General features: G+C 40.5%; 1 protein-coding gene across 1 annotated transcript; it reads left to right on the top strand.

The window, feature by feature from the left end:
* Positions 1–8415: 8415 nt before the first annotated feature.
* Positions 8416–21173, top strand: trpc4b (transient receptor potential cation channel, subfamily C, member 4b). The gene is made up of 11 exons (XM_078284094.1): positions 8416–8518; positions 9410–9812; positions 11622–12140; positions 16682–17018; positions 17465–17604; positions 18086–18399; positions 18514–18709; positions 18814–19008; positions 19273–19314; positions 19484–19573; positions 19672–21173. Exons 2-11 carry the CDS (start codon positions 9435–9437, stop codon positions 20227–20229), a joined length of 2769 nt encoding a protein of 922 aa, XP_078140220.1. The 5' UTR covers positions 8416–8518; positions 9410–9434; the 3' UTR covers positions 20230–21173.
* Positions 21174–26755: the final 5582 nt, after the last annotated feature.

The following is a 26755-nucleotide window of genomic DNA, read 5'->3' as shown; positions in this document are numbered from 1 at the left end:
CGTGGGATTTGGTAAAACTCATGAAATACAATTCTCTGGCTCATTAATGAACAACTTTTGATTTGGCTGTATTGATACAATTGCCATGTATTTATTATATTGGCAGCTCTGTTTGCTAGCATGAGTGACATCACATAAACAATTTCCAATTAAAATTGTAGCATGGTGCTGTAAATTTCCCTGGTAACTGGAAACTGCTCTAAATGATATTTTACCAGTAGGGATTTGCTTACTTTTTCTGTATGGGTGCCGCAGTTTTCATTATTTATTATGCCCAGATTAAAGACATAAAACCCAAGCGCAGGCACGGGAAAGTGAGAGTCATTGCATACTTAGGGAAAGTGAAAGGGGTAATCAACATGCCAGGAACTGGGGCAGAGGACTCTCAGGCGATAGCAAACATCATTAACAAACATTTGGCCCAGATTTTCCAACCCTCCCGGAACATAAACCTTTGTGGGAAGTTTACGATGTTTCTCTAACAGTTACAGTAAAACTACCAAAGCCCCCTGGCCTGAATCAGAAACTGTTAAAGGAATTTACAGGTGAACTCGGCACTTCCCTGTGTCATGCACTGAACTGCACCCACACAGGGAATGTTGTTAACAGTGGAAAGAGGCTGCGATTATTCCAGTTCCCAGAAGATCAGCTAAGAGGGATCTCTCTGACATCTCAGTTAGCAGTTTGGCCGGCTAAAAAGCTGCGCACCACCTATGCCCAGGTCAGCCTCATGACCAATGTAGCAGAGAAGGCAGGGTCTCTCTGCCCCCTAGTGGCCGCAGATTTCAGCAAAACCCTGAGTCAATTACAGTGTTGTCATTACTGTAAAATGGCTCTAACAATAGGTTTACCACCAGAACTAGCCCCATGGATCTGTGACTTTACCACCAACTAAAGACAAAGCATGTTCTGCCAAGGTGCCCCTTTGTCTACATGAGGGCCAGAAACAATGAATGAATGAATGAATGAATGAATGAATGGACGCATGATTGAATGAATGAATGAATGAATGAACAAATGAATGAATGGACGAATGATTGAATGAATGAATGAATGAATGAACAAATGAATGAATGGACGAATGATTGAATGAATGAATGAATGATTGAATGAATGATTGAATGAATGAATTAATGAATGAATGGATGAAACAGTTCCTTTCGTACTTGCACATGTTTTTTATGATGGTTGTAATTGTTTTTATTTATTTTATTGCATGTTTGTGTCTTAATGTTTGTCTGTTTTAATGTTGTTGCAACTTTTATCTCTTTTTATGGCGCTATCTTGGCCAGGCTTCCCTTGAAAAAGAGGTCTTTGTATCTCAACGGGACCGACCTGGTTAAGTAAAGGTTAAATAACAGCTTGATGATATTAGTTGCATTAGTCTGGACCAGGAAGAAGAAATGCATATAGCAATGCAGGTCACTTTCAGCTCTGTCTATCAATAACTCCACCCTACAAAATACACGAGGTAATCATACTGAATGACCTTTGCTGGAACTGCCTGGTCAGTGTTATGACAGGCAATTCCAACAGGAAACGGCTCCTTCTAAAATGAAACAGATAATAATATTAGAAATGTGACCACACTCAGGCCCATCTCATCTCAGTTGGAATGGATACAGAGGACGCTCTAATGAATAATCCTCCTGGCAAAGTGCAATGGTTACTCAGCTGCTCTCTCAACACTGGAAAGAGGTGAGGGACAAAAAGCAAAGATATCTGCTAATCTTTCACCAAATGTCTTCAAATGTCCTCACAACAATCCTAGGAAGGACACAACTGATAGCAGCCACAAACTGGATACTCTGTGATGAAAGAAAAACAACATGAAACTCTCCAATCCCCTATCCAACCACATTGCTAAACTCAAACACTTCATAAGCTAATTTTATCCTTTGATGTGCTGCAAATTTAGTTGTTGGAGTTCTTTTACTGGCTGTTTTTTGTAGTATTTTATATTTGAAGTATTGGATTTGTTTGTTGGGTGATTTTTATGTGGATTGAGGAGTAATTCAGTTAGATGGTGGCAAAATATGAATAAATACTACCAAGCTACTCTTGAAAAAGTACACCAACACCTCTCATATTTTCATTATATTTTAAAAGTCTGCTCTTGGATAGAAAATCAAAATTTTGTTAAGAAAAAGAAACAACAACAAACCATCAAGAAGGGGCAAAATTAACATTTTTTATTTGTTGATGTTGTTTTTTACTTTTGTCCTAACCACCTTCATTGGAGAAGCCCCAGTATACAACAGGATCAGATTAGCTAGATATAATCACATATTTTTAGTTGACAGAGTTGTTTTCTCAGTTAAATAAATACAATTTGTATAAAAAAGAAACAGTATGTTCTGTGCAGCCTATTTAGCTGTCCAAATCTGGTTGTAACTGACACCAAAAACAAATGTGTCAAAGGGGGTAATTTTAAGTAAACCCATTTGAAACTGACCCACAGCTTGGGGCAGGCTGCAAGAGCACAGAAGCAGGAAGCTTTTATGTATTATTAATGTCGAGATGTTTACAAATTTCATTTATGGTGCAGCTCCAACCACAGTCTTTCCTCTTAAGGAGTCCATATCTATGTATTATGGCTTTCTCAATGGCCGGGCTCACTGAGACTGTTTAGTTTTTACTGATTCTTTCCTATTTCTTGCTTTATGTCACAATAAAATCAATGGTTGTGAAAATAGATGTGGAAAGGAACACAGACAAAAGGTCTTTTTGAGGGGAATTCATTTCACGTAGCTTCTTTGTCAATGCAGGCATCAGAAGAAAGAAAGAGGCGATTGAGAGAGAGAGAGAGAGAGAGAGAGAGAGAGAGCGCAACAATTTGGCAGGAGAGACAGATGACAGGGTAAGGATTTCGAATATGAGCTGTAAAGCAATCTGGTAGTGTCTTCTAATTTACAGTAAAATACAACACAGATTCAGGTTCACTTTTTTGGCCTCAACTCTGTTACAAGTATTAAAACATGATAAGGTTCTTTCCTAATTCTTGTTTTATGTCACATCAATAGCAGCAGTCTTGACTGTGGGTGTGCCAAAAACCAAAGGCATAAGTTCTTCAACAGGGGGGCTGGTAGCTACAGTATATTGCTACCTTATCTGTTATCTACCAAGCTACATTACACTGTAGTCCTACTTTTCTTTATTGTCTGGTTACCTTACTTCCTTTACATGTAGCCCTTAACAGTTAAAGCTGCACTAGGCAAGATTTTCATGCAAAAATGCACCTGTCTTATCAGTCTAAATCACAAACTGGGGCTGCAACAGAGAAGAGCGTCATCCCCCCAAACTGAGACCGTGTAGATTTGCCACACAGATTCACTATTATCCCAAATAACTTTCAGGTGTCTGGTATGGTCACCGGCTGGTCACTGGCTGGTCACCGGCTGGAAATCTTCTCAATGCAGAGGAAGTGACAAATAGAAACTTGAGAGCGAAATACAAAACTTTATCCTAAACAGCAGCAAGAAAGTGCTCTGTCAAGAGAAAGCTGGACTCACCAACAAAGGTTGAACCTGCTGCGATAAGATTTATTTTCACCATTTCCACCCTACCAGCCACTAAGAAGAAGAAGAAATTTTGGTCAGAGGAGTGCGCAATTCACTGACGTCACGTTACATGATTTCTGGCTAATTAGTACTTCAAACTTTCAAACTTTCAAAAATTGTTAGCAGTATGTGTAAGCTGGGTCTGTCAGACTCTACATCACCTGATCCTCCACCTACAACTAGGAAACAGCACGGGGAAATCTGAAATTGGTCCAGAATTTGTCAAATGAAGAGCACTAAAAACTGGAAGGGTTTTCCAGTGACAAAGAGCTACACTGGTAAGTGGTCTTGCTACACTGGTAAGTGAACTTTTGATGTCATTAACATGATAGTTAGCATCAGCATGCTAGCTAGCCAGCAAATGTTAGCTTTTGCTGAAAACAAACTATTTACATTCTGGGGTGTATATTTTTGTAATTCCTTTTGCACAGCCGTGAGGATCAAGGATTGTAGCTTTAAACAACTGGTCATTACAACATGGAATGTACGGATTGTGTGTGTTTTAATCTTGTTGTGCGATTAAGGCAACTTGGGCTAATATGTCAAGTAGAGGCATTTGGTCTGGACATTTGGTCCAGAAACCCATGACAATAGTCAGATGTTTCATAATTGAAGAAGACTGACCAGCCTGTAATACGAGATGGTTCACATACGTAAGAGTGTACTCAAATGCTCATTTCAGGTGGAATTTAATCCACATACATCAATCTGGTTTGGAGCTGTAATGGCATAAATTAAATCTTGTGTGCGTCATTCTACTACTGGATAAGAAGGTGCTACTTTAGAAGCATAGTCCTACTACTAAGTGTATTTATTTGCGGTAGACTAACAGTAATAGTGATGAAGACAGGGGAGAAACAGGATGTCTGGGGACTATTGGACTATTCTACTGTAGTGCAACTATAAAAGAATTCCATCTTATTTACTGAGTTATTTGTTTTTATTATTTCTTTGTCTGTCTGTATCAATTAAGGGTGTAATAAACTCATTAAGTATGTTATTATTCATTAAATTTCTCTTTTATCCTATTGTATTGTATTGTAATGCAGTGCACACCAGACCAGTTATGCCACAGATGTCTTATGATGGTGGTGATAAATAGTAGTGATAGTGATGATGATAATGATGATAACAAGTACTGTAAGTGTAAGATTCCCTTCATTCAGAGTGAGGGAAAGTCATCTTATCACACACACACGTACACACACACACTTACGAAAACACATATACACAGAGCTCCAGGGCCTAACACATGCTAATGATGATGACTAGGAAGAAGTGGAGGAAATACTGGATGTGGATTCATGATTTATACAATATGATGCAATTGGTCAACTGGCAGTGCTGACAATGTCCTCTTACAATGAGGCCCAAAGTTTAAAGTGAGCAGGGAACTTCAAAAGAATATCCAAAATGGCAAATGCTGAAAAAATGCTCAATTTTTGACATTATCCACATTAGATAACTATCTCAACACATATTGAAATTGTTCACTCAGTATTGGTTGAATTTGTTTCCTGTCAAACTAAAAGAGCTCACCCAAGGGAGCAGAAAATCAAATAAAAAACATTCACTTCTTTAACAATGCGCATCCACAGGACATAATTTTGCATCATAAAAGGCTCTCAGCCTTTCGAACAAGGCTGAGAGCCTAATTTCTCAAAATGTTATGCAGAAACAGCAAAGTAAAAACATGAAACCATGATTTGTTCAAAGTATCACTGACAAACTTTTCCTTATAGTTAAGCATCTGCTGCAGTTCAGAGAAAAAACCTTAACATATTTGTTGTTATTTGCATATGGATATGGATGAAAGAGACGGGTTGGGTTGGGGACAGGTTTCTTAGCAACTGTACATGCTCACACTAGAGAGCTAAGGATTGATATCAATACCTTTAATGGTTGTTTCTGCCTACTAATTTCCCTATAGAGATCAATGGGAAAATATAGTAGGGATTCAATTTATTCACGTCTACCTCTAAACTCTAGCAGAAGCAGGATTATCAGGCTAGTTTATGAGGATGTTTATGGGTTGCAGACTTCTAGAGGCCATTGCACAGCAAGACTTTTTGACTACACACTAAAAATAATTGCTGCTTTCTGAACAAAATCTTAATCTGTCCAAATAGCCTACTTTTGGACACTTTTAAATGGGGTACCGTAAACAAAAACAGCAGCAGTTCTGTAACTGTTCATCCAGTTGTGATAGTCGCTGTGCCATTTTAGATCCATAGTACTATGAGTCAAGACATCTAACAATGTGTTGCAGTCCAAGTATTTATGGAGTTTGCTGTGTATATCAGTGGCAAAACTGCACATATCTACGGCCAGGCTAGGTTCCCTGCATCACACTATAAAATACTTCTCTCTGAAGGCAGGAGTCTGCAAGAAAATAGTGTTGTTTGATTGATTTAGTTTGAGTAAATGTTAAAAAAAAAAATTGGAAGACAACCACTTCCTCAAGATGTAGAAGGCTACAAGGTGGGAAAGAGGTGAGTGTGATTATATGGTAATGAGTTGATGCAATTCAGTGCTTTTCATGTGAAGGTTTGTGTGTGACAATTGCCTAAGGGCAACATTTGCACTTTGGTGCCACCCTTACAAATTCAATCCAAGTAAATCATGTCATTTGTTTTAATTCAACAGGGCCGGCATAGCGTTAGACAGTCCACAGGGCCTCCATATGTTTGGTTTTTTTTTGCTCAAAGGTAGTATTGTTTTATGAAAAGTTATGCAACCGATTTAATACTTAGCTTATTTGTCCTCAACATCTACTATATACAATGAATGATGTTTGTGTCTTCCCCGTGGTTTCCAACTCAGATCACATGATAGTGGTATTTACAGCATTATATTAGTTCCCTCAGGACTCGTTTTACTGGAACCCACTATCTGCATCTTCTCCCAACTTCAGTCCTCAGATTTCACTAAACTTACTCTCATTTGTTGACTCTGTCATATGCTTAAGACATTTCTGTCACATTACAATACATTTCTTAAAGTGCTCCAAATCATTGCATTTTATCATATTTGGGTTTGATTGATTTTCTCATAAAATAAAACTCTCTTGCAGGTTTTGCTTGAACTGTGTGCTGGCTGACTGCTGGCACATGCTTTAAATAAAAATAAAGATTGTCTCCTCAGGCCACTGTCTATTTATGAATCAAACTACTTAGGTGAATGGCCCTTTATGTGTCCGAAGTACTTTTAATGTTGCATGAATGGTGAAATAACAGCAATCACCCATCTCCATCTGTGTGTGTCCATTTAATCGTGTTTTTCTCATGTTTCATCACAAATATACTTGTCCTCCAACCCATCCTCCCATTATCAGTACAATATTCCTCATTTCATTACCAGTCCGCTGGATGGTAATGTGTTGCTTAGTAGTGTGTTACAGTAATAGGTGATTATTATTCCTAGGAATGAGTGTACATGAAGTCATTGCTTTTATTTAGACACATAAAAACCTAAAATACCATGTAGGCTATCAGCTGAGAGTGTGTAAATGGAGTACAAGACTGCACCCGACTTCCGCTGTTATCTGCCGAATAACTCTCATGGCTAGGGGCTTGTGCTATAACACTTCTTCGCTGTGTGCAAGAAACCAGAAATTGTGATTAGCTTGGTACAGTTGATTTTCATCCTGCAGCAGACTTGGTTGCTTCACTGATTTTTAGCCCCGCGACAGCAGGGGGTCTAAGGATCGCAATGTCAGTCGGTCGCTCTGTTCACCACGTTTGGTCACGTGGGGGAAAGTGTGCCGCAGGGAGTTGGACTGCAGACTCTCAATCAGCAGACCTGAGATCGATGAAGGGCTGTTAAAGTCTTAGTCTTGTTCAGAGTTTTCTTTAACAGGGTTTCCCTTTAGAATGAACAGATGAGAAGTATAGGCTACAACAAAAATAAAGACACAACAGTACTGACTGGTCTATTTCCTGTGTCATATGACAGAAAAAGATTTAAAGAATACAGTTTAGGTGTGATGTGTCTCTGATAAATTTGACCATATTGGCCTATTTCTGGGGGGTGAGGGGGGGGCATCAATCACAGTGGAAAGAGCAATGTGAAACTGCAGGAAATCACCAGCGGACCCCCAGCCCCCCCACTTCAGTTAGGATTTTGGGGGCTGGTCACGGCCCTGTTTCTTCTTACTGCCTTTCTTCCAGCACCCTTTCTGAGCCTTTCTCTGTGTTTTGGGTTTTCCTATAGTAGCCCATGTCTGGGTATGAAGCTTAAAGGTGACAATAATTAACATTTTTACCCATAGCCCAAATCAGCAGGAGTCTGATAGGGTTGTTGACTTCTGGATTTCAAAACTCACTTTCCAGCCTCTGTTTTGGAACAAAACTCCCTGCCCACTGGAATTTAATTTTGGTTTAATTACAAAAAAATGAACATAAATAATCATCAAACAATTATACCCTCTCTAAGTTTACAAAATGATTTTATATGTAGGCCTTTAACTTGATGACAACACAAATATATAAATAACACAAAACAAGATTTACCTCAAAATTGATTTTGCTGAGTAGCCTAACTTCCTCAGTAGGAATGGGAAAATGCGAAAAAATTATAAATATGGATTGATCTAAGAAGTGTCTTGAAATGAAAATTAGCACCACCCAGTTTTTGTTTTCAACCCAAAAAAACAAAGAGGTTATGACCAGTGACAAACTAGTGCAGTCATCATAATATTGAAAAAAAAATGCCCACTTAAAAAAAAAAAGTTATGTGCCGGAAATGGGCTTCCATAATGCACTGCTTCCTGGGAGTAAGAGAAAGTAATATTGTTTAGGATTAGGCTAGTATAAATAAGGAGTAGTGAGTAATTCGTTACTTTTTGGAATAACAAGCCAAACACTGCAGACCTTGAGTTTTGCTGTGATTCTCTCATTCAACAGCCACGCGCGGGTCGAAAAGGCGCCTGGTGACTGACTGATGGAGAGGAACAGCCGGTGAGTTTTGGGTGAAATTTGTACACAGTTTCAGTGCGACTGGATGTTGCTTCTTCCCACCTGACGCGATGGATTTAGCGCTTGAGAAACGACGCGCATGGGAAAATTAGCTCTTGAATATCCGACAGCACAGCCGGGAAGGAAAAGGGGGTGGGCAGGGGATTGAATGGCATGCAATTGGGTTACTATGTCTTTCGTGATAAGATGATGATGATCCAACCACGCAAGTTTCCTTCCTGGCAGCCGCTGGATTCTCCGCTGGCTCTCTCCTTCGAGTGGTTTATGTGTAAATCACTATTGGAAAGCAACTAGGAAGACGGTAAAGTTTCTTTGTTTGCGCGTGATTGTTTTGTGCGTCAATTTGATTACATGATTAAGCACAATTATCTCATGTTTCTAACAGGAGCAGACCATGTCAAATTTGATGTCAGAAAATTGTTTTGGTCTTTTAGTCCTTTGCTGTTTGACGTTTGTGATGGCCTTACCACCTGATTTATGAACCCATAAAATAGGTTTCATAAATATTAAGCATATGTTTAGAGATACTCTTATAAATTGAGTGGCCAAAATGTATTCTGAATATAGCTTACTTGTTGCAGATATCAACAGTGCCCAAGAAGAAAATGTGTTTCCAGTGTCCAGTATTGTGAATGAATGTCATCTACATGTACAAACAAATCTTTTGGACAGTTTTGCAAATTTCGAGACATATCTCTGATCATAATCTGAAATTAAAAATCAAAGTTTATAGTTCATTGTGGAAATGTGTGTATCAAAGCTACAGTTTTGACAATAACAATCTCTGCTTTGACCGCTCTCTGACACACCACCGCTAACACTGAAACATGACCTCATCTTTTCCCTGTCTTGTTATTTCTCACCCACTCTCAGTTGAGACTAGGATGCTGTAGCAGCAATGTCACAGCTGTACTACAGGAAAACGGACAACTCCTCTTACAGGGACCGCATCGCCCTGCGGATCGTGCGGGCCGAGTCGGAGCTCTCCGCCCTGGAGAGGTCCTACCTGGGCGCTGTGGAGAAGGGAGACTATGCCAGTGTGAAACAGGCTCTGGATGAGGCAGAGATCTACTTCAGGATCAACATCAACTGCATCGACCCCCTGGGCCGCACCGCCCTGCTCATCGCCATCGAGAACGAGAACCTGGAGATCATCGAGCTGCTGCTCAGCTACAACGTGTATGTGGGAGACGCTCTGCTGCACGCCATCCGCAAAGAAGTGGTGGGGGCCGTGGAGCTGCTGCTCAACCACAAGAAGCCCAGTAGGGAAAAGCAGGTAAAAACACCATAAGATGGGATGCACTTCACACTGACACAAGTCATTGTTTTATGTAGTGAGGCGTATAATGTTGTGGTTCATCATCACAGCTTTTCAGACCTCAATCACTTTACCTTTCCTTTTTGTTTTGTTGCTTTTTTGGCATTTATGAACCTTTAATGAGCCACTGTGCTACTGTCCGATAAAATATAAACCAGACTACACATGCACACACAATCACACCTCATGTGCATATTGTATGTTATTGGTCAGTGGTATTCCTTTAGTCATTTTTATTCTTTTCTTTTGTGTATCGATTGTTATTTTTTGGGATGTGTCACTGTTTTAGGTAACCTATGTACAGAGTTCCCAGTACCATTTGCCAAGATAACACCAGCTGAACATTGTTAAGGTTGGGCAGACTGGAGGTGTGTGTGATTCAATGTCTGTCACCAATTCAAATTAGGCTTACACAGCAATTTTCATCATGGCTCACTGTAATTATCAAGTGATTTTTTTTTTTAGTTACATCCTACTCATGTAGTATGTGTGCAAATGATCTTATTTATATACCACAAATGAGTCAATGAGCCCAAGCAGGTAGTGCCTTGTTTGTATTTTTTTTAATGTAGAATGAAGTAAGCAAAATATTGGGTGCTGCCACAGTGTTGCAAGTCTTTTTGAATTTGCATGAAGTAACTATTTCGACTCAGCACCTGGAAAAGAGATGTGCGTGTGTTCGCTCTGACTTCCCCAGTGCCTTTGATTTGCCCTGTGTGAGAAATGTACAGTTAAATGTCATGTTACAGCAACAAGTGAGACACATTGTGGTGATTTTAATGAGATGCATTCATCTCAGCTAACTGTCCCTCTCTGTTATTTCGTTCATCACCCATGGTACAGTACACCATGTACAGTGAAATGTCACGGAAGATCAACACACATATTACATGCATATTACATTTTTCATCATTTATGTCCAGCAGTCTTTCTCTGAACTACTTTTTCCTAATACTTTTCAGATTTCTATCTCCTTATTACCAATTAGCCATAATTGTTCATGTGATTCTGATGATATGCTTGTCTTTCATTAACACTGACAATAGCTGGGCAGCAGATTTCATGCTATTAGGACGGGACAATGTTAGTATTCTTCTTGGATTGAACAGCTTCAGCAAGAAGAGGGTCTCATTCATTGTATTCTTTAGTCTAAATCTGATAAAGATGAAGGGAGGATCTAATTATCTGCCTCCCTCTTTCTCTTAGTTTGAGGCATGGCCGTGTTTATTTTGGTTACCCAACTCTGCTTTTATTTTCAGCTGGAAGGTAGCACCGACCCTCTTTGATGTGCTGTTGTAGGTCGTTCTCCACAGGTTCTGTAGCAGCAAGTTAGATAAAGGGCAGCTTAACAAGCCCTGCTTGAGTTCAACTTCTTGACATCTTTGTAAATTTGTGTTTGATGCTGCTGGGTTCTCTCTGTAATCGACTTTGTGAAGCATTCTGTGGGGAGAAGGAAGAAGAAAAAAAAAAGGGAATGCAATTTCTTCCAACCAGGAAGATATTTTGAGACCAGCTGAACCACAAGCCATTAGCCTTGGTTGCTGTTAGACAAGATGGTCAGAGGCCTCAGACGGATGAAATTAGACCTGTTCAATTTCAAACTGTCTGTATAGATGCCCTTTGTTTTAATTCTTGTAAGGGGTTTTATAAAGTGAGGGTGTTGTATTGTGAGTGGCTTGATAAAGTAATGGTGTAGTGTAATACAGTGTATTTGGATTCTATTTCACGCCTTTTAATTGTGTGTTCCTCCCTTGGTTTTGTGAAAAGGTTCCACCGATTCTGCTGGACAAACAGTTTTCAGACTTCACCCCTGACATCACTCCAATCATCCTTGCAGCCCACACCAACAACTATGAGATCATCAAGCATCTCGTGCAGCGAGGCGTTGCGATACCTCAGCCGCACGCCGTGCGCTGCAACTGCATGGAGTGCGTGTCCAGTTCAGACGTGGACGGCCTGCGTCACTCGCGCTCTCGCCTCAACATCTACCGGGCCCTGGCCAGCCCGTCTCTCATCGCCCTGTCCAGCGAGGACCCTTTCCTCACCGCCTTTCAGCTCAGCTGGGAGCTGCAGGAGCTCAGCACAGTGGAGAACGAGTTCAAGGCGGAGTATGAGGAGCTGTCCCATGTGTGTAAACAGTTCGCGAAGGACCTCTTGGACCAGACGCGAAGCTCTAGAGAGCTGGAAATAATCCTCAACTACCGGGATGACATCAACCCTCTGCTGGACGAGAACAACAATGATCTGGCCCGACTGAAGCTGGCCATCAAATATCACCAGAAAGAGGTAAGAACTCTTTCCGCTGTGATATCCTCTTAGTCACATGACTGCTGTGTAGGGATGGGACGATACATCGAAATTCAATATATCGCAATACAAAAATGTGACAATACGTATCGTGGGGCAGAAACATGAATCGCAATATTAGCTACATTTTATTCTGCTGTAGTAATCACAAATGAGACTGCTTGCCCATCACAATCTCATAAGCTCTCCATCGAAGTTATATTATTTACACTTTGTAATGACATTTTTAGATTGTTTATTGGTGGCTCAGAAATAAACATAATTCTCTGCAGTCATACTTTGTTGTCGGTGAACATTTATTTATTACATCGTATCATGGTTATCGAATCGTGAACCTCATATCGCGTATTGAATCGTATCGTGAAGATAGGCATATCGTCCCATCCCTACTGCTGTGGAGTACAGCAGTACAAGAAAGTACTTTTCTGGGTATCTTCGAGATGATAAAGATGCATAGTCCCACAGATGATTTCTCCTATCCCATCCGAATATTTAGCACTTTCCATTTTATGGTTAAAACCACGACAGCTAGCTCTGCGGCACAACAAATGTACGAGAATTTGTCGTGGTGACATTGGTACACATTGGTGACATATTGAGAACTTACAGGGTTTCACAATACATATTGAGAAGTGTAACAGGACCTCACATACTATGGACAGTAGACTTACACACCACTCTATGGCTCTACCTCCAACATCCTTCATTCAACACGGAATAGATGAAGTGAACTTCTGTGGCGCCTGGTTGGAAAGCAGTGGCAAGATGAGCTGTAAATGGCCTGAGATGGGTGGAGATGTCCTGTGGGAGTTTACAACAACAAGTAATTGCCAAGCTGGCTCTTACCAATGCATTACAGTAGCCCTCTCAGACGGTCCCATGACAATAGGATAATTGGGGATAATGATGGAATAACTGATGGACCATTTCCCTGAAATACAAACTCATAATATTTTAATTAGGTAGGGAGCCTTTTACTGTCTTTTAACATCTTCACTTGAATTTTTTTTTTCCCTTGGATGTGGTGCCAATTTTCTGTCATTGTTATGAAATAGACCTAGTTAAAATTCGTAAATAAAACACATCTTGATTACACAGAAGCAGACCATAAACAAAATTAGATGTGCCAAAGGTGTTCTATATTGATGAATTTACGGTAATCGGACATCAATGTAAATATTACTTTAAATTTGAAAGGATAATAATGTCCTCCCATGTATAAATTTGCATAGATTTAGACTTAACCACAGAAGGTGACATTACAATATTAAAGGTAAAAATAGGCAAAAATTTATACCTAACTAGCTTCGCTGTGGACATTTGAGCTGCCCCATTTCCCATTGGTTTGGATGTCACATGGCTTTATACAACATAGTGGCAAACGGCATCTTACAACATAAAGATGACGATTTTAGTTTTGTCATTTTGTTGGAAAGAGATTTCTCCCCTAAAAATGTCAGGAATACTGCATTTACACTCACTGAGAATTAAAGTGTTCAGAATTGTTTTTCTGCACTAAAGGCTACAATACACTGTATGTGTAAGCCTGGTGTTCAGCGGGTGTCTTTTATTTACACCGCTCATTAGAGAGACTCCATATAGCTTTGGGGTCTTGTTTGTATACAGCAGTTGTGTAGTGTTTGCGGACTTAAAGGTTTATACCACCCAACCACTGCTCATCTTCTGAATTTGAATACTGTCTTGGCCTTGAGCATTAAAGAGTCTTTACACTCTGAGTTTTGGCTGTTCTGAACCCCCTGTTTCATTTTGATCAGTGCAGGTTTGACAGTTGGCGGTGTGGGAATGGAAGGAGATCAGTGTGATTGTTAGCAACCTGGTGCGCCCCATTTGGTCGCCAAGGCAGTTAGCAAAGGTTTCCAGCTGAACTACAGGGCTTGTTGGCTGACGGCTGTATCACAGACGGTTTTGGACAAGAAGGTTTCTTTGACCACTTTTAGATTGATCATACAATAACAACAACAACAACAACAACAATAATAACAATATAGCCTGTGATTATAGTCTAATCCTAACAAAACAATCAGTTCCCCCCCAGCAGGCGCATCAAAAGATTACCATACCCTAAAAACAAGGTAGTCTGAAAGCAGCAGGCTGCATTACAGTAGGGAGACAATTTATCAAATAAATCTTCAGTAGTCCACCGGACTACCGAAGAAGAAGCCATTCGGTGGACTACTGAAGATTTGTAATACCGTGCTTCCTGCCGCCACCAGCACCCTGGAGTGTTGAAGCCTATAGTGCTGTGTGCAGAGCATTGTGGATTGGAACAATTTGTAAAATGTTTAATGCTTCACTAGGCAATGTCGCACTTTGGTGGCTCCAAATGGCAGCAACACGTAACTGTTTGGAAAATATGAACTTCAATACGCGTAAATCATGTAAAATGGCAGCAGTAAACTGCACACAGCACACAGTTTATACAGTTTATACAGTTTGTATTTTGCTCTTAACTTTTGATTAGTTACTTCCTGTGGATGGAGAACAGTCCATACCCGACACCAGAATTTAATTTGGGCAAATAGGGCGAATCTTCAGTGTCTCAGTTAGTGGGGATGGGCCGATCTTCTCTATTGCAGCCCCACTTTGTGATTTAGGCTGAAGTATTTTTATATAAAAATCTTGTGTAGTACAGCTATAAGTAATTACATAGGCCAACAAATAGATAGCTCTTTAAAGAGGTATAAGGCATACTGTACTGGCGAAATGCTTGGAATGCACTTTTATGAACGGACTTGTTATCTCCTCTGTTTTGTTTTTTTGACTTACAGATCAGTTGTTGCAGGTCAAGGTCAATATCTGACTGAGCCAGATATGTGAAATAAGCATTAGAATATTATGTGAAGGCAGGATAATTAATTAGGTCTATATGTCATCACCATGAATGTGCCATAGGACTATCCAGAATTGGATCTTGTTTCTGGATCTTGGATCTTGCTCCTTGTTTCTTATTAAATTTTCACCTTCCAAAAATGTCCCCTGATGTCCTCCAAAAAATCTGGTCCCTCCAGATGCCAACTATTGCCTCCAGTCCTGCTACAGCAAATCAACATTTCACAAGGACAGATAAGCAACACTAAAGATGTCTGATTCTGTGTTGATAGATGACCTCATCACCCACAGTTCAATGCTTTATAGTACTGTAATGTGGATCCATTTGGCCATAACCTGGTTAGGCTGAGATTAACTTCCATCTCCAACCGCAGATGTCCAGCAGATGTTTATATCAAATCATATCAAATCAAAAGGCAGAGAAAATGTGTACGGAAAACAGATTTAACAACCACTGCTTAACAGAGGAGCAGAGAGTATTTCTGAAATGTTTATCCACTCGAGACTTTTGTTTTGCATGCTGCAAGATGTGCATCTGATTGTATTGTATTGATCATTTTGTACCCCAAGACGCACCTGTGGTGTTTTTACAACTCCCGTGATTGGATGGTGAAAGAGTGATTGTTAAGTTATGTCGGACATTTGGTACTCCTAATTATAGACCGGCAACGTATGCTATTATTTTGTTTCTTTAGTTTTTTTCTTCTCTCTCTCTTCTTCTTCTCTCTCTCTCTGAACAGTCTTCTTCTCTCTCTCTCTGTACAATGGGATCATGAAGAAGTACGAGGTATGAGTACGTTTTCCCCATACCCAAATGTTGTTGCTGCTGTTGGGGAGTGGCAGTTCGTGTCGTGTACAGCAACAGAGCTGGGGGAGTTTGAGACTGTAGGGAAGAAAGCTGCATCTTACATCTACGTAAAGGTGTTAAGTTGATTTTTCTGGTCAAGACATTTCCCCAAAAGTCTGCTGGCGGTCCCTGTTCAAGCCCCCCGTTAAGACGTCCAGTAGAGGATTGTACACGGGACGATAGCTATGAACAGACACGTGGCTCACCAACAGTTGCACATCTGTTTTTATCAGTGTCCTCAGTTAGGGGGTTATTTAGAAGGATGGTTTCAGTGACTTGGGGAGGTTTTTATTTATTTTTTTTTTGAGTTGTTTTTTTGGGCCAGGATACAGCCAGAGGAGGAAGTCAGTGCAGGTCCTGGTAAACCTCCTGTCAGGAGTGGCCATGCTGGATATCTCGAAGACCAAAAAGAATCAGATCCAAGGTGTGGGCTCTGTAGATCCTGTTTCTATAACCGCTGGTCTGCTGGCAGCTCGCCTCAGGGTGGAGCGTGCCTACAGACTGGTGGGCAACTTGGATTTGTTTGTGCTCACATGGGGAGGGTGGTGATGCACCTTGTCACTGACTTTTTGAATGCAGTCTCTTTTGTCTTGAATCTATGGTTTTCTAATATTTTGTTTGTGTGTTTGTTTTTGTTTTTCTGTTCATGGGTAGAGATAATGTAAGCTAAATGCTGTTCATCCTGATGTATGCGCTGGTTTCTGAGCAGATTTGTAAGATGAAAAGGTAAATAAGTTAAGTAAATAAGTTTAAAATTCAATTCAAATTCTCTTTTTCTCTCTCTCTCTCTCTCTCTCTCTCTCTCTCTCTCTGTCTCTCTCAGTTTATTGCTCAGCCCAACTGTCAGCAGCTGCTGGCGTCTCGGTGGTATGACGAGTTCCCGGGCTGGAGGAGACGCCACTGGGCAGGGAAGTTCATCACTTGTATCTTCATTGGCCTCTTCTTCCCACTCCTATCCATGTTCTACCTGATCTCTCCAAAGAGCCGCTTTGGCTTGTTCATCCGTAAGCCCTTCATCAAGTTCATCTGTCACACAGCTTCCTACCTGACCTTCCTGTTCCTGCTCCTCTTGGCCTCGCAGCACATAGCCTCCACAGACCCCAACAGGCAGGGCCCAGTGCCCACCACTGTGGAGTGGATGATCCTGCCCTGGGTCCTTGGTAATAACAAACACACGCAGACACACACGCACACACACACTAACAAACCGCTGCTGATCCTCATGCACTGTCTGTTGTACGCTGAGTCACTCCACATACAGTATTCTGAGAAATGTTTTTGAGCACTCTTTTGGTGTTTTTATTATTTGAAGGACAAATCAATAATCACAAAACCAAAAACATATGATCACAAATACACATTAGTCAGCACAATCTCAGAAAAAACTAAAAATATGTACCGCATGTACCACGAGAAAACTAAAACAAGGCAGGGCCAAGCAAAACATAACAGAACAAAACAGGAAAACAACAAACACACATACAGTATTCTGACATGTTTTTGAGGAAAGCCACACTGAGCTGTTTACCATATGCATGCTAGTATGTGTGACACTATCTGTTTGTCACTTTCATTTTTCACTCTGTTGGTCGTTTATCTCTCCTAGGCTTTATATGGACAGAGATCAAACAGATGTGGGATGGCGGTTTCCAGGAGTACATCCATGACTGGTGGAACTTAATGGACTTTATTATGAATTCCTTGTATCTTGCAACCATTTCTCTGAAGATCGTTGCCTATGCAAAGGTATAATCACAACGCGAGTTACATGACAGCCATCGATGCAAATATATTGCTATCTTTTTTTTTCTACCTTTATTTAACCAGGTAGAGAGTCAATGAGATTAAAATCTCATTTGCAAGAGAGACCTGGCCATGTATCTACGCAGTATATTAATGATAATTTCATGATTTATATGCTTTTTATTTGTTCCACATTATCATTACAGTAGACTTGAAGATTTAAATATACGATTTCACTGTTATTTGAAAATAGTGACAGACATGTTAACCCCAGATCTTTAATTTGCTGCGCTCTGTTTTACGTTAAAGCAGAGATGGAAAATAAATGCTATCTGTGTACATTCTCTATTATTCCTCAGTTCAAACTTTGACTTGGTCTGAAAAATCTATCCATGTGCTTGCAAGGTTCGCAAAATTTCCACTGCAGCATCTATTACTGCTGGTAGCGTGTGTGTTGAATGAATATTCTCCTTCTGTCCAACAGTACAGTGACTGCAAATCCAGAGAGACTTGGGAAATGTGGCACCCAACTTTGGTGGCAGAGGCATTGTTTGCCATAGCCAACATCTTCAGCTCCTTGCGCCTCATCTGCCTTTTCACTGCCAACTCCCATCTCGGCCCCTTACAAATCTCACTGGGGCGCATGCTGCTGGACATCCTCAAGTTCCTCTTCATCTACTGTCTGGTGCTATTAGCCTTTGCCAACGGCCTCAACCAGCTCTACTTTTATTATGAAACGAATGATCCCAATACATGCAAGGGTATTCGCTGTGAAAAACAAAACAACGCCTTCTCAACGCAAGTTAAACTTTTTGAACAAATTTTCTCTGACAAATGTGTATTGTTCATGACAAGTGACAAGTGTGTTGTTCAGTAGCGCGTAATTTGATGCAGGTTTGTTTGCTTTTTCAGGCTATTCGAGACGCTGCAGTCTTTATTCTGGTCTGTATTTGGCCTGATTAGCCTGTATGTGACCAATGTGAAAGCACCCCATGAATTTACTGAGTTTGTGGGAGCTACCATGTTTGGCACTTACAATATCATCTCCCTGGTTGTTCTTCTGAACATGCTAATTGCAATGATGAACAACTCCTACCAGCACATCGCTGTGAGTGGTGTACCCATTATACAATTTAACCACTCTAATTTAATTTCACTTCACTTGTACTCTTTTGTAAAAGGTTCTGATAAATGTTTTGTTTTTCCCTTTAGGACCATGCAGATATAGAGTGGAAATTTGCAAGAACAAAGCTATGGATGAGCTATTTTGAAGAAGGTGGGACTCTGCCATCTCCATTCAATATCATCCCCAGTCCAAAGTCAGTTTTGTACCTAAGTGGATGGATAAAGGAGCATTTGTTGAAGAAACCAAGTATAAAAAGGAATGAAACATTTGGAACATTGGGGGTAAGGTATTTCCAAAGATTTGCTGTGGTCTGCTACCTCACTGTGTAAACTTTCACTGACCTGGTATTATTGCCACAAAGACGATTGTTCAGAACATAAATTAGATTACTTGTTCTTTCCAGAAATTGTTTAGTGGCCAAGTTAACGTATATCATAAGACCTTCAGATGCAAACAATGTACCCTACTGAGAAGGGGCAAGTAAAATAAACAGCAGGTAACCCTACTATTGGGGGCAGAAATAACATAGTATTCTTTTATTGTAGAGACGTGCAGCTGAAAATGTGCGGTCAAGCCATCAGTATCAGGTATTGATTTATCTATTTTCAAGACAAGTACTATATTTTTTGATGTTTTGTGTTCATCGTTAGCTGCAGTACAGTTATTGAAAATCTGTTATGATCCAAAGCTGCAGTCTTGTGATTGTAATAATTAATATGTAGTTTTGTCTGAAACAATCTGACATCTACATTTCAGGAGGTGTTGAGGAACTTAGTAAAGAGATATGTGGCGGCAATGATCAGAGATGCCAAAACAGAGGAAGGGCTGACGGAGGAGAATTTCAAGGTAAACTACACTTATTCACACATACAACATTGGTACTTCAGGTGCTCAAGTATTTCTCAGTGTAAGTGTTGTAACCTCTGGTTTGTAACCTCTGACAGGAGCTTAAGCAAGATATCTCCAGCTTCCGCTATGAAGTCCTGGGAATGATGAAGGGTAAACCTCATGCTGGGCTTGCAGGTAAAGTTGCTAGCTCCACCTTGGTTTACCCTGACCACTCGTTCAAATATTCCCCCAAATTCCCTCCTGCTCAGCCGCAAAAAAAGCTGCACCTGCTGAATGTGACCACCACCGTCCAGCAGCAGAGCGGAGCCGCAAACACCACCAGCTCCGAGGCCTCCAGCAGGCTGGTCAATGGCTCTGTAGTCCCATCCGATACAGAAAAGCAGATACACAGGGAGTTCCCTAAGGATGTCTCAGGTGCTGGGTTCCTCCAGAGACAGAGCAGATACCCCTCTCAGATATCTGATGAAATATATTCCGTGTCAGAGGAGGATAAGTCGGACAATGATGGACAAAACCAAAAGCAGCTAAAGGTCGCGGAGGTGATGGTGGAGGTTGTGCAGGAAGAGGACGAGGACAATCAGGAGAATGAACATTTTCCACAAAAAGAGTCTGCCGAGGAAGACGACAATGTGTTCGAAAAAGACAAAACTTGATCTGTGTTGGCATACCAGAAATGTTAACCAAATTTTTGCATTTAATTTTTTAAACTTACATGCATTCGCCTACAGTAAATAGGAGATAAGCAGTACTGCAGCTTAGATTACATTCCATCCATTCTCCCATGGTAGATAGAAGTTAAATAGCCTATGTGTAGCCTAAATTACATTACATCCATTCACATATAGTCAATAGGAGATAAACAGTACATTTAGCTTACATTACATCCATTTACATCGACTCACTTATGGTCGATAGGAGATATACAGCAAATGCTACTGAGTGAGGAATGACTTGAGAATGACGTCTTGATGCTCAGGGAATAGTGAAAAAACAAGTAATATTTTAGCTTAATTCCAAAGAGCCCTAACACCCTGCTGCCCATCCTAAGCTCTTCCACATTTGCACTGTCTTGTTGTTAACAATGTGTTGTGCAAAAATCTATTAAACCCTTATGTCCATAGAAAAAACATTCCTAATAAACTGGTGTTCTCCAGCCCTTTATGCTACAATTAAGTATAGAGGCACAAATAAACTCCAAAATAATATGCCCAAAAGTATTCTTATAATCCTTTGCTAATATTCATGCAAATCTAATATTCAGTTCTTAATGATTGATAATATTGCATTTGATATTTTATTAAGCTTATTAACAAATACGTTTCTTATAATCCAGCCACTTCAGATTGGAATGAAAGAGATTGGAGACAACCTCCCTAACCTGGTGGGTTAGGGGTTGGTCACAGGTTGGAGCACAAGAGACACGCAACGTGAGCTGGTGTTGAGCTTTGCCCCAGGATTTATTCCTCAACTACGTGTGCCTGGGTCAGCTATTATATCCCTCTAGTTACCTGTGTGTAGGAGATTTGTGCAGTGTAATAATTTATTACGTACTGAAATTACTCTGTTAGTGATTAAATAAAAGAGAATGCTAATAAATAAAAAACAGTGGTGTCTGCTTTTGTCTAACTTTTCTTATGGACTCATTTACAGTGTGTAGCTACCTTTTCCAACCCTCTGTACTCTCCATTTTAATTGTAACATTAAGGCTGAGCATTGCATGAGAACAAAACATCTAATGAAGCATTGGGATGGCCACGCTAAGCACAAGTGTTTTAAACTCTAATGTGTCATATGACTCTCTTGGTCAACCTCAAAGACATTTCTGATATCTTCTCATCTCACATCTTAGTGCTGCCCGCTGCCTCTTCCTGTCATTCTAGCATGTCCTCAAGTAACTCCAGCTCATTCTGAACCTCCTCCCTGTCCTGAGGTTTCTCAGCTTCTTTGACAGGAGGGCAGATTACCTACCTCTCCCTGGCTCTACTTTATACACAGTGTCACACACTGTCTCACAGTCTTTCCAAAACGTCATGTGCACCACCACCTCCCAGTAGGTCCACAGTTTACCTGGACCTTCTGTTTCTGAGAGGTTTTTCTCTAGAACTTTGTCACCTGGCTGAAGAGTAGCACCTCTCATGGCTCTGATGTACTCTTCCGTGCCTTTCACAGAAGACTTTTGACTTGTCTGCGCCAATTTGATACACTGCTGGCTTGTGCTGTCTGTCCACTTTGGTGCAAAGTGATGGTTGCATGTCTCAGACTCTTTCTTGGGTTTGAACAGCAAATTGATGGGTAACCATGGAGCTCAGCCATGCCAGAGGAAGAACAGAGTAACCAGTAGCTTTGCACCTTGTGCAATTGTATGCTTAATATCAGGCAGGTGGTTCGTCCATTGGCTTTTCCTCTCCTCTTGTAGGTTGTGCAGCATCTATTGACTGAAGACACACGCACAAAGTACTCCAGTCCAGGCACACAGAGAAAGCATAACAAAATCACAATATGACCCACGGTCTTGACAGTACAATTCAGGCTTTCCATCGGATTACCTTGCAGGTGATAAGTAGCCTACTTCAGAAATGAGCCACTTCTGCCAATTGTTGTATTTGGACAAGGCTATTCTTAAATGCATGTCCTTGATCATGATGGAGTTACCATAAAGCAAGGTATAAAAATTTCTGGAGTCTACAAGCCTTGATAACACACTCTGGTGTTCCTCAGTCAATTTAACAGGTGCCCTGGAGGGGAGTTGTCTTTTATCTTCCCTCTTAGCTTGACCTTTGTTGGTCTGAGATGTGGTGCCAACTTTCCTCAGCTGGAGTTTAGAGGAGTTCGAACAAGGCTCTGGCCAGTTTTGAGTACAGATAACTTAGGAGCCCAGAGTCTGGATCTCTCCAACCCTGTGAGGTTTCTTCTCCTTCAGGGCAATCACAGTTTCCATCTCCTTCGGGTCGATCTGGATTTATTCTCTGGAGACTGGCCTTTTAAAAAGCTCACATTTCTTGGGTTAGAGCTTGATGCTGTTCTCTCTCATCTGAGCGTTTCATCTGGAGCACAGCACTCATCTCTAATGCCCTCTAACACTCCTTCAATGTATTGCTGAAATGATGTGGGAGCATTTATTAGACCTAAAGGGATTCTTAACTATTCATACAGCCATCAGGGTGTGCTGAACACTGTTGGATGGATCGATTCCTCACTCATAAAGCCTTGACGGTATATATGCACTTCATTGATCCAAGATGGAAAACCACATGTAACCACCAAGACTGTCAAGCAGATCTTGAATGGATGACAATATGGTATAGTGTTATGATTAAGCTCTATGGACTATGGCCCATCCATAATAATGTCCCATTAGCTGCAATGAATTTGAGCTCATCAGCTGACAGTAGTCTTTCAAGAGGTTTGGTATAATCCCCACAGTACTAACCTGCACTTTGTTATCTCGTAGAATCTATACTTGTTTTACTTATCACCTATTTGCTAAACCATATTGTTTGGGTGATTGGATAGTGGCTGGTGTTTCATCTTTCACTGTTTACTTTGACGGGCCTCTTTATCCTGGGCGGCCACTGGTATTCCCTTTGCCTGCAATCAGCCCCTGAATCGCTAATCCCACCTACCTAAGTGTGAAACAAACGAAATGGCCATTCAGTTTGAATATCAGGTTAGTGGTCTCTCCCCATAGGCCTCACCCAGTTTCCTCATGGGCTGTTTCTTCCTTGGAAGACAATCAACTACTCTCTGCCCCTCCTGACCACATTGGAAGCAACTGGCACAACTGTCAATTTCCCCTACTACACACTGCTTTTATTTCCCTGTAATTTCAGACTTGGTTGGCTTGATGAAATGCCATGCTTGTTTTCTTGTGCTGCCTGTCCTCCAGAGAGGAGTACTTTCTGTAGGCTTTTGGTTGGAGCTGAGCTCTTGGTTAGATTTGTGCTGTCAGTATAGCGGCACGTCTGCTTTACACCTCAGCCTGAGACTGACAGGCACTTTGCCTGTCTTGTCTCCTGCTGGGCTACGCTGATAGTAACTTTGTTTGTGTCTGACCTAGACGAGTTTGTCTCTCAGCCTCCTCACTAACTGACTGTGTTATCATTTCTAGGAGGAGGTCATCAGCAATACTCATGTTTGAAATGTGTGGTTTAAGTACTTGTCTAGTGTAAGCAAATTTCCCATTTATCCCCTGATAACGTGAATGGAGGGATCTTCCTTATACACATTTTCTGTCATACTGGAACCTGTCCCGTTTTGCTGTGAAGCAGACAGTACACTCTGTTTTAACCCATTAACCCACAGAAGAACTGCTGTGGGCCTCATCATGCTGTTTGGCGCTGCTCAACTCTTGAAATAGTTCTGTTTTTTGTCCAAGTTGTGCCCTGAGAAAACACTTCAGCTCAGTTATAGTCAGACCATCTTTGGTAATGAAAATGTCTTTGAAGGTAGCTGCCGTAATTATCTTCAACAATGTTCTAATGACCTCGGTTTCTGTGAACTTTTCTGCTAAACCTTCACGAGATTGTTATAGTTCAAGTCAGAATCAAAATCAGAAATTTGACCACCTTGTTATCTTGAATTCTCCATGAGGTAGCATTGCTGCGACATCTGTCAACTAGCAACCACTGTTGGTGCTGCTACTTTTGGCTCAGTCTAATGACATGGTACCAATTCTGTGGTGAGAAGAGAAACGTAATGTGAGCTGGTGTTCAATTTTGCTACAGGATTTATTCCTCATCTATTCATGTCTGGGTCAGCTGTTATATCCCATGCAGGTGTCAATTGCCCTCTAGTGACCTGTATGTGTGTATATGGTCTAGTGCAGTGTAGTAATTTGTAATTTGACGTAAAGAAATCAGTCTGATGAAATGAAAGAGAATGCTAATAAATTAAAACTAGGATGGACAAGTATTTACCTTTTGTGAGCGGTGCACTACATTACTCTAGCCTGCAATCATTAATACTGACTCAGTTTACTGTAAGAAAAGTAATTATTATTATGATTATTATTGATAGTAGTAGTAGTTGCATTATTAGTATCATTATGCTAGTTGCTCAAGTTTCAGTTCCTCACATAATTTTCATTTGCACAGATATTCAACTTCACACCTTCATAGCTTGAGGCTGCAAGCAACCTGGGGTGCTGGATGAAGTCATTGGGTTTCTGTTACCATAGCAGCCTAGAGCAAATCACACTAATCAACATGCTTTCTTGATCTTGCCACTTCATATTTCAAAAGCTCACTCACTTTACATTGATGTGCCATTTTTTCAATATAAAAGAAGCTCACTTGCCAAATATGAACAGAAGAACTATGATAAAATGATACAGATGACCAAAACCTCTTTTTTCCCCTTCTTGTTTTTGTGTTTGTGTGTGTGTGTGTGTGTGTGTGTGTGTGTGTGTGTGTGTGTGTGTGTGTGTGTGTGTGTGTGTCAGTGCCTGTGACAGTGAGTGAGTGAGACAGAGAGTGTTCTGATTCAAAGTGTAAAAGCCACACTGCATTCAATTATCACTCTAGTGAGTCCGTCAGTGCCATTATTTCTCCAAGACAGCAAGGACAGGCTCTTCCTTTTGAGAATTGGCTGCTTATTGGAATGTCTGGATTGTAGGATTAATGTATTCCAGTTGGATTGATTATATATAGGAGGGGGGATTTAGAAGAGGTAAATAGCCTGGGTAAGGATTTAATGTGTTAGGGACTTTTCTTCAGGCCTTTGACTAATCAAGTTCAGAAGTGGCATGTTGCCCTGGCACTTTAATCTTTTCAATGAACATATGTGTAACAGTTTTACCCAATTACTGAAATGTATCTTTAGTGAAAATGTATTTTTCTAAACATTTTTCATATTAAAATGCCCTTTTTTCAAAGTTTGATCATAAAGTGCACAACTTTAAAACGTTGGTGCATGCAAACATCTTACTTGTATTATGAGTTCATTTTTCCTGTGGTATTTACCAAATTCTTTGCTTATTCCTTTTCCCAGCCAGACATGCCCATATACTACTAAAGCCATAACCTTGCTTTCTTTTACAACCGCTATAAAATAAATGTATGTTTGCGTGTGTGTGCGCGTGTATGTTTGTTTGCAAGCTTGTATGTTCTTATGCATGCTGCATATTCATGTTGTGATTTTCAACTTTTCTACGCTCAGGCTCACTGGCTAATGATACAGTCAATAGGCAGTGAAAGACCGGGCCAGTGGTGTTCAATCCCCGGTCTGTGGACCATAGCATTCGACCCTGAGCTGTATCTCTCCTGGCTTTAATCCTAATATCCCTCTTCTCTGCTTCATGGAACAAGGTTAACTGGCCATTTCCTGCTCACATTTGGAACATATGGTCGACCAGAAGGATGAACATTGTGCGGCAGAACAAATGGTATAGATGCCACTTCAATATGTTGTCAGTAACAACAGCCATTGGTGAATTTAAATATTAGTCACATTTATTCAAACAGCATTTTTAGAGCACGTGGTCATGTTTGCATGACCTCAGAATCAAGAGATGCACAAAAAGTGCATTTACAAACAAATCAATTTTTACAGGATCCAGATCAAATGAAGAGTACTGCTTTACTGTTTTGAAATCTGTTTCACACATGTGGATTCATGCTGTTTTTAATTTCCAGATAATTTTAATTTCCTTTTCCTCTCATTTTCTGGGCTTTACACATTGTGCATGCCTTAGTCACGTCTCAGACTGTTAATTATTTCCTAGATGTGAATTATCTCAGTGGTTGTAGCCAAGACATTATTGTTAACACCATGAAAATGCATTTGTCTGTCCTGAACCTGAATCCATTCATCTGTTAATTTTCCTATGGACAATTAACTAATTCTACCAGCAAAATGTTTTCAAATACCTAAAAAAAATACCAAAATGATTGAAGGCACTGTACAATATGTTTAGCTTTAAAGGGAAACACCCCTCACCTCCTTTATGTTACTCCTGCTGTAGCAAAGTCTAAATGTTTTGTATTAATGTGTGGATTAACACCTCTTTTTCAATGCCATTAAACCAGAGACTGAACCTTTTTGATGCCATCAAAAAAGCTGGTGTGGCTCCATATCGAATAAATTTGGCAATATGGTAAAGGTAAGGTTTACTAGGGATAAAGATACACATTTTCTGATTCAGAACTGAAAACGCCAGTAGACAATAAAGTTTGACAGAGA

Source organism: Centroberyx gerrardi, chromosome 6 (genome assembly GCF_048128805.1).
Source record: "Centroberyx gerrardi isolate f3 chromosome 6, fCenGer3.hap1.cur.20231027, whole genome shotgun sequence".
In the NCBI taxonomy this organism is placed as follows: domain Eukaryota; kingdom Metazoa; phylum Chordata; class Actinopteri; order Beryciformes; family Berycidae; genus Centroberyx; species Centroberyx gerrardi.
The sequence above is the reverse complement of the archived record's forward strand: the minus strand, read 5'-3'. Positions and strand labels throughout refer to the sequence as shown.

Coding starts and splice junctions, on each gene's coding strand:
- trpc4b (XM_078284094.1), top strand. CDS start 9,435: ATGTCACAGCTGTACTACAGGAAAACGGACAACTCCTCTTACAGGGAC. Junction 17,019..17,464: donor GATCCTGCCCTGGGTCCTTG/GTAATAACAAAC, acceptor TATCTCTCCTAG/GCTTTATATGGACAGAGATC. Junction 19,574..19,671: donor TGACGGAGGAGAATTTCAAG/GTAAACTACACT, acceptor AACCTCTGACAG/GAGCTTAAGCAAGATATCTC.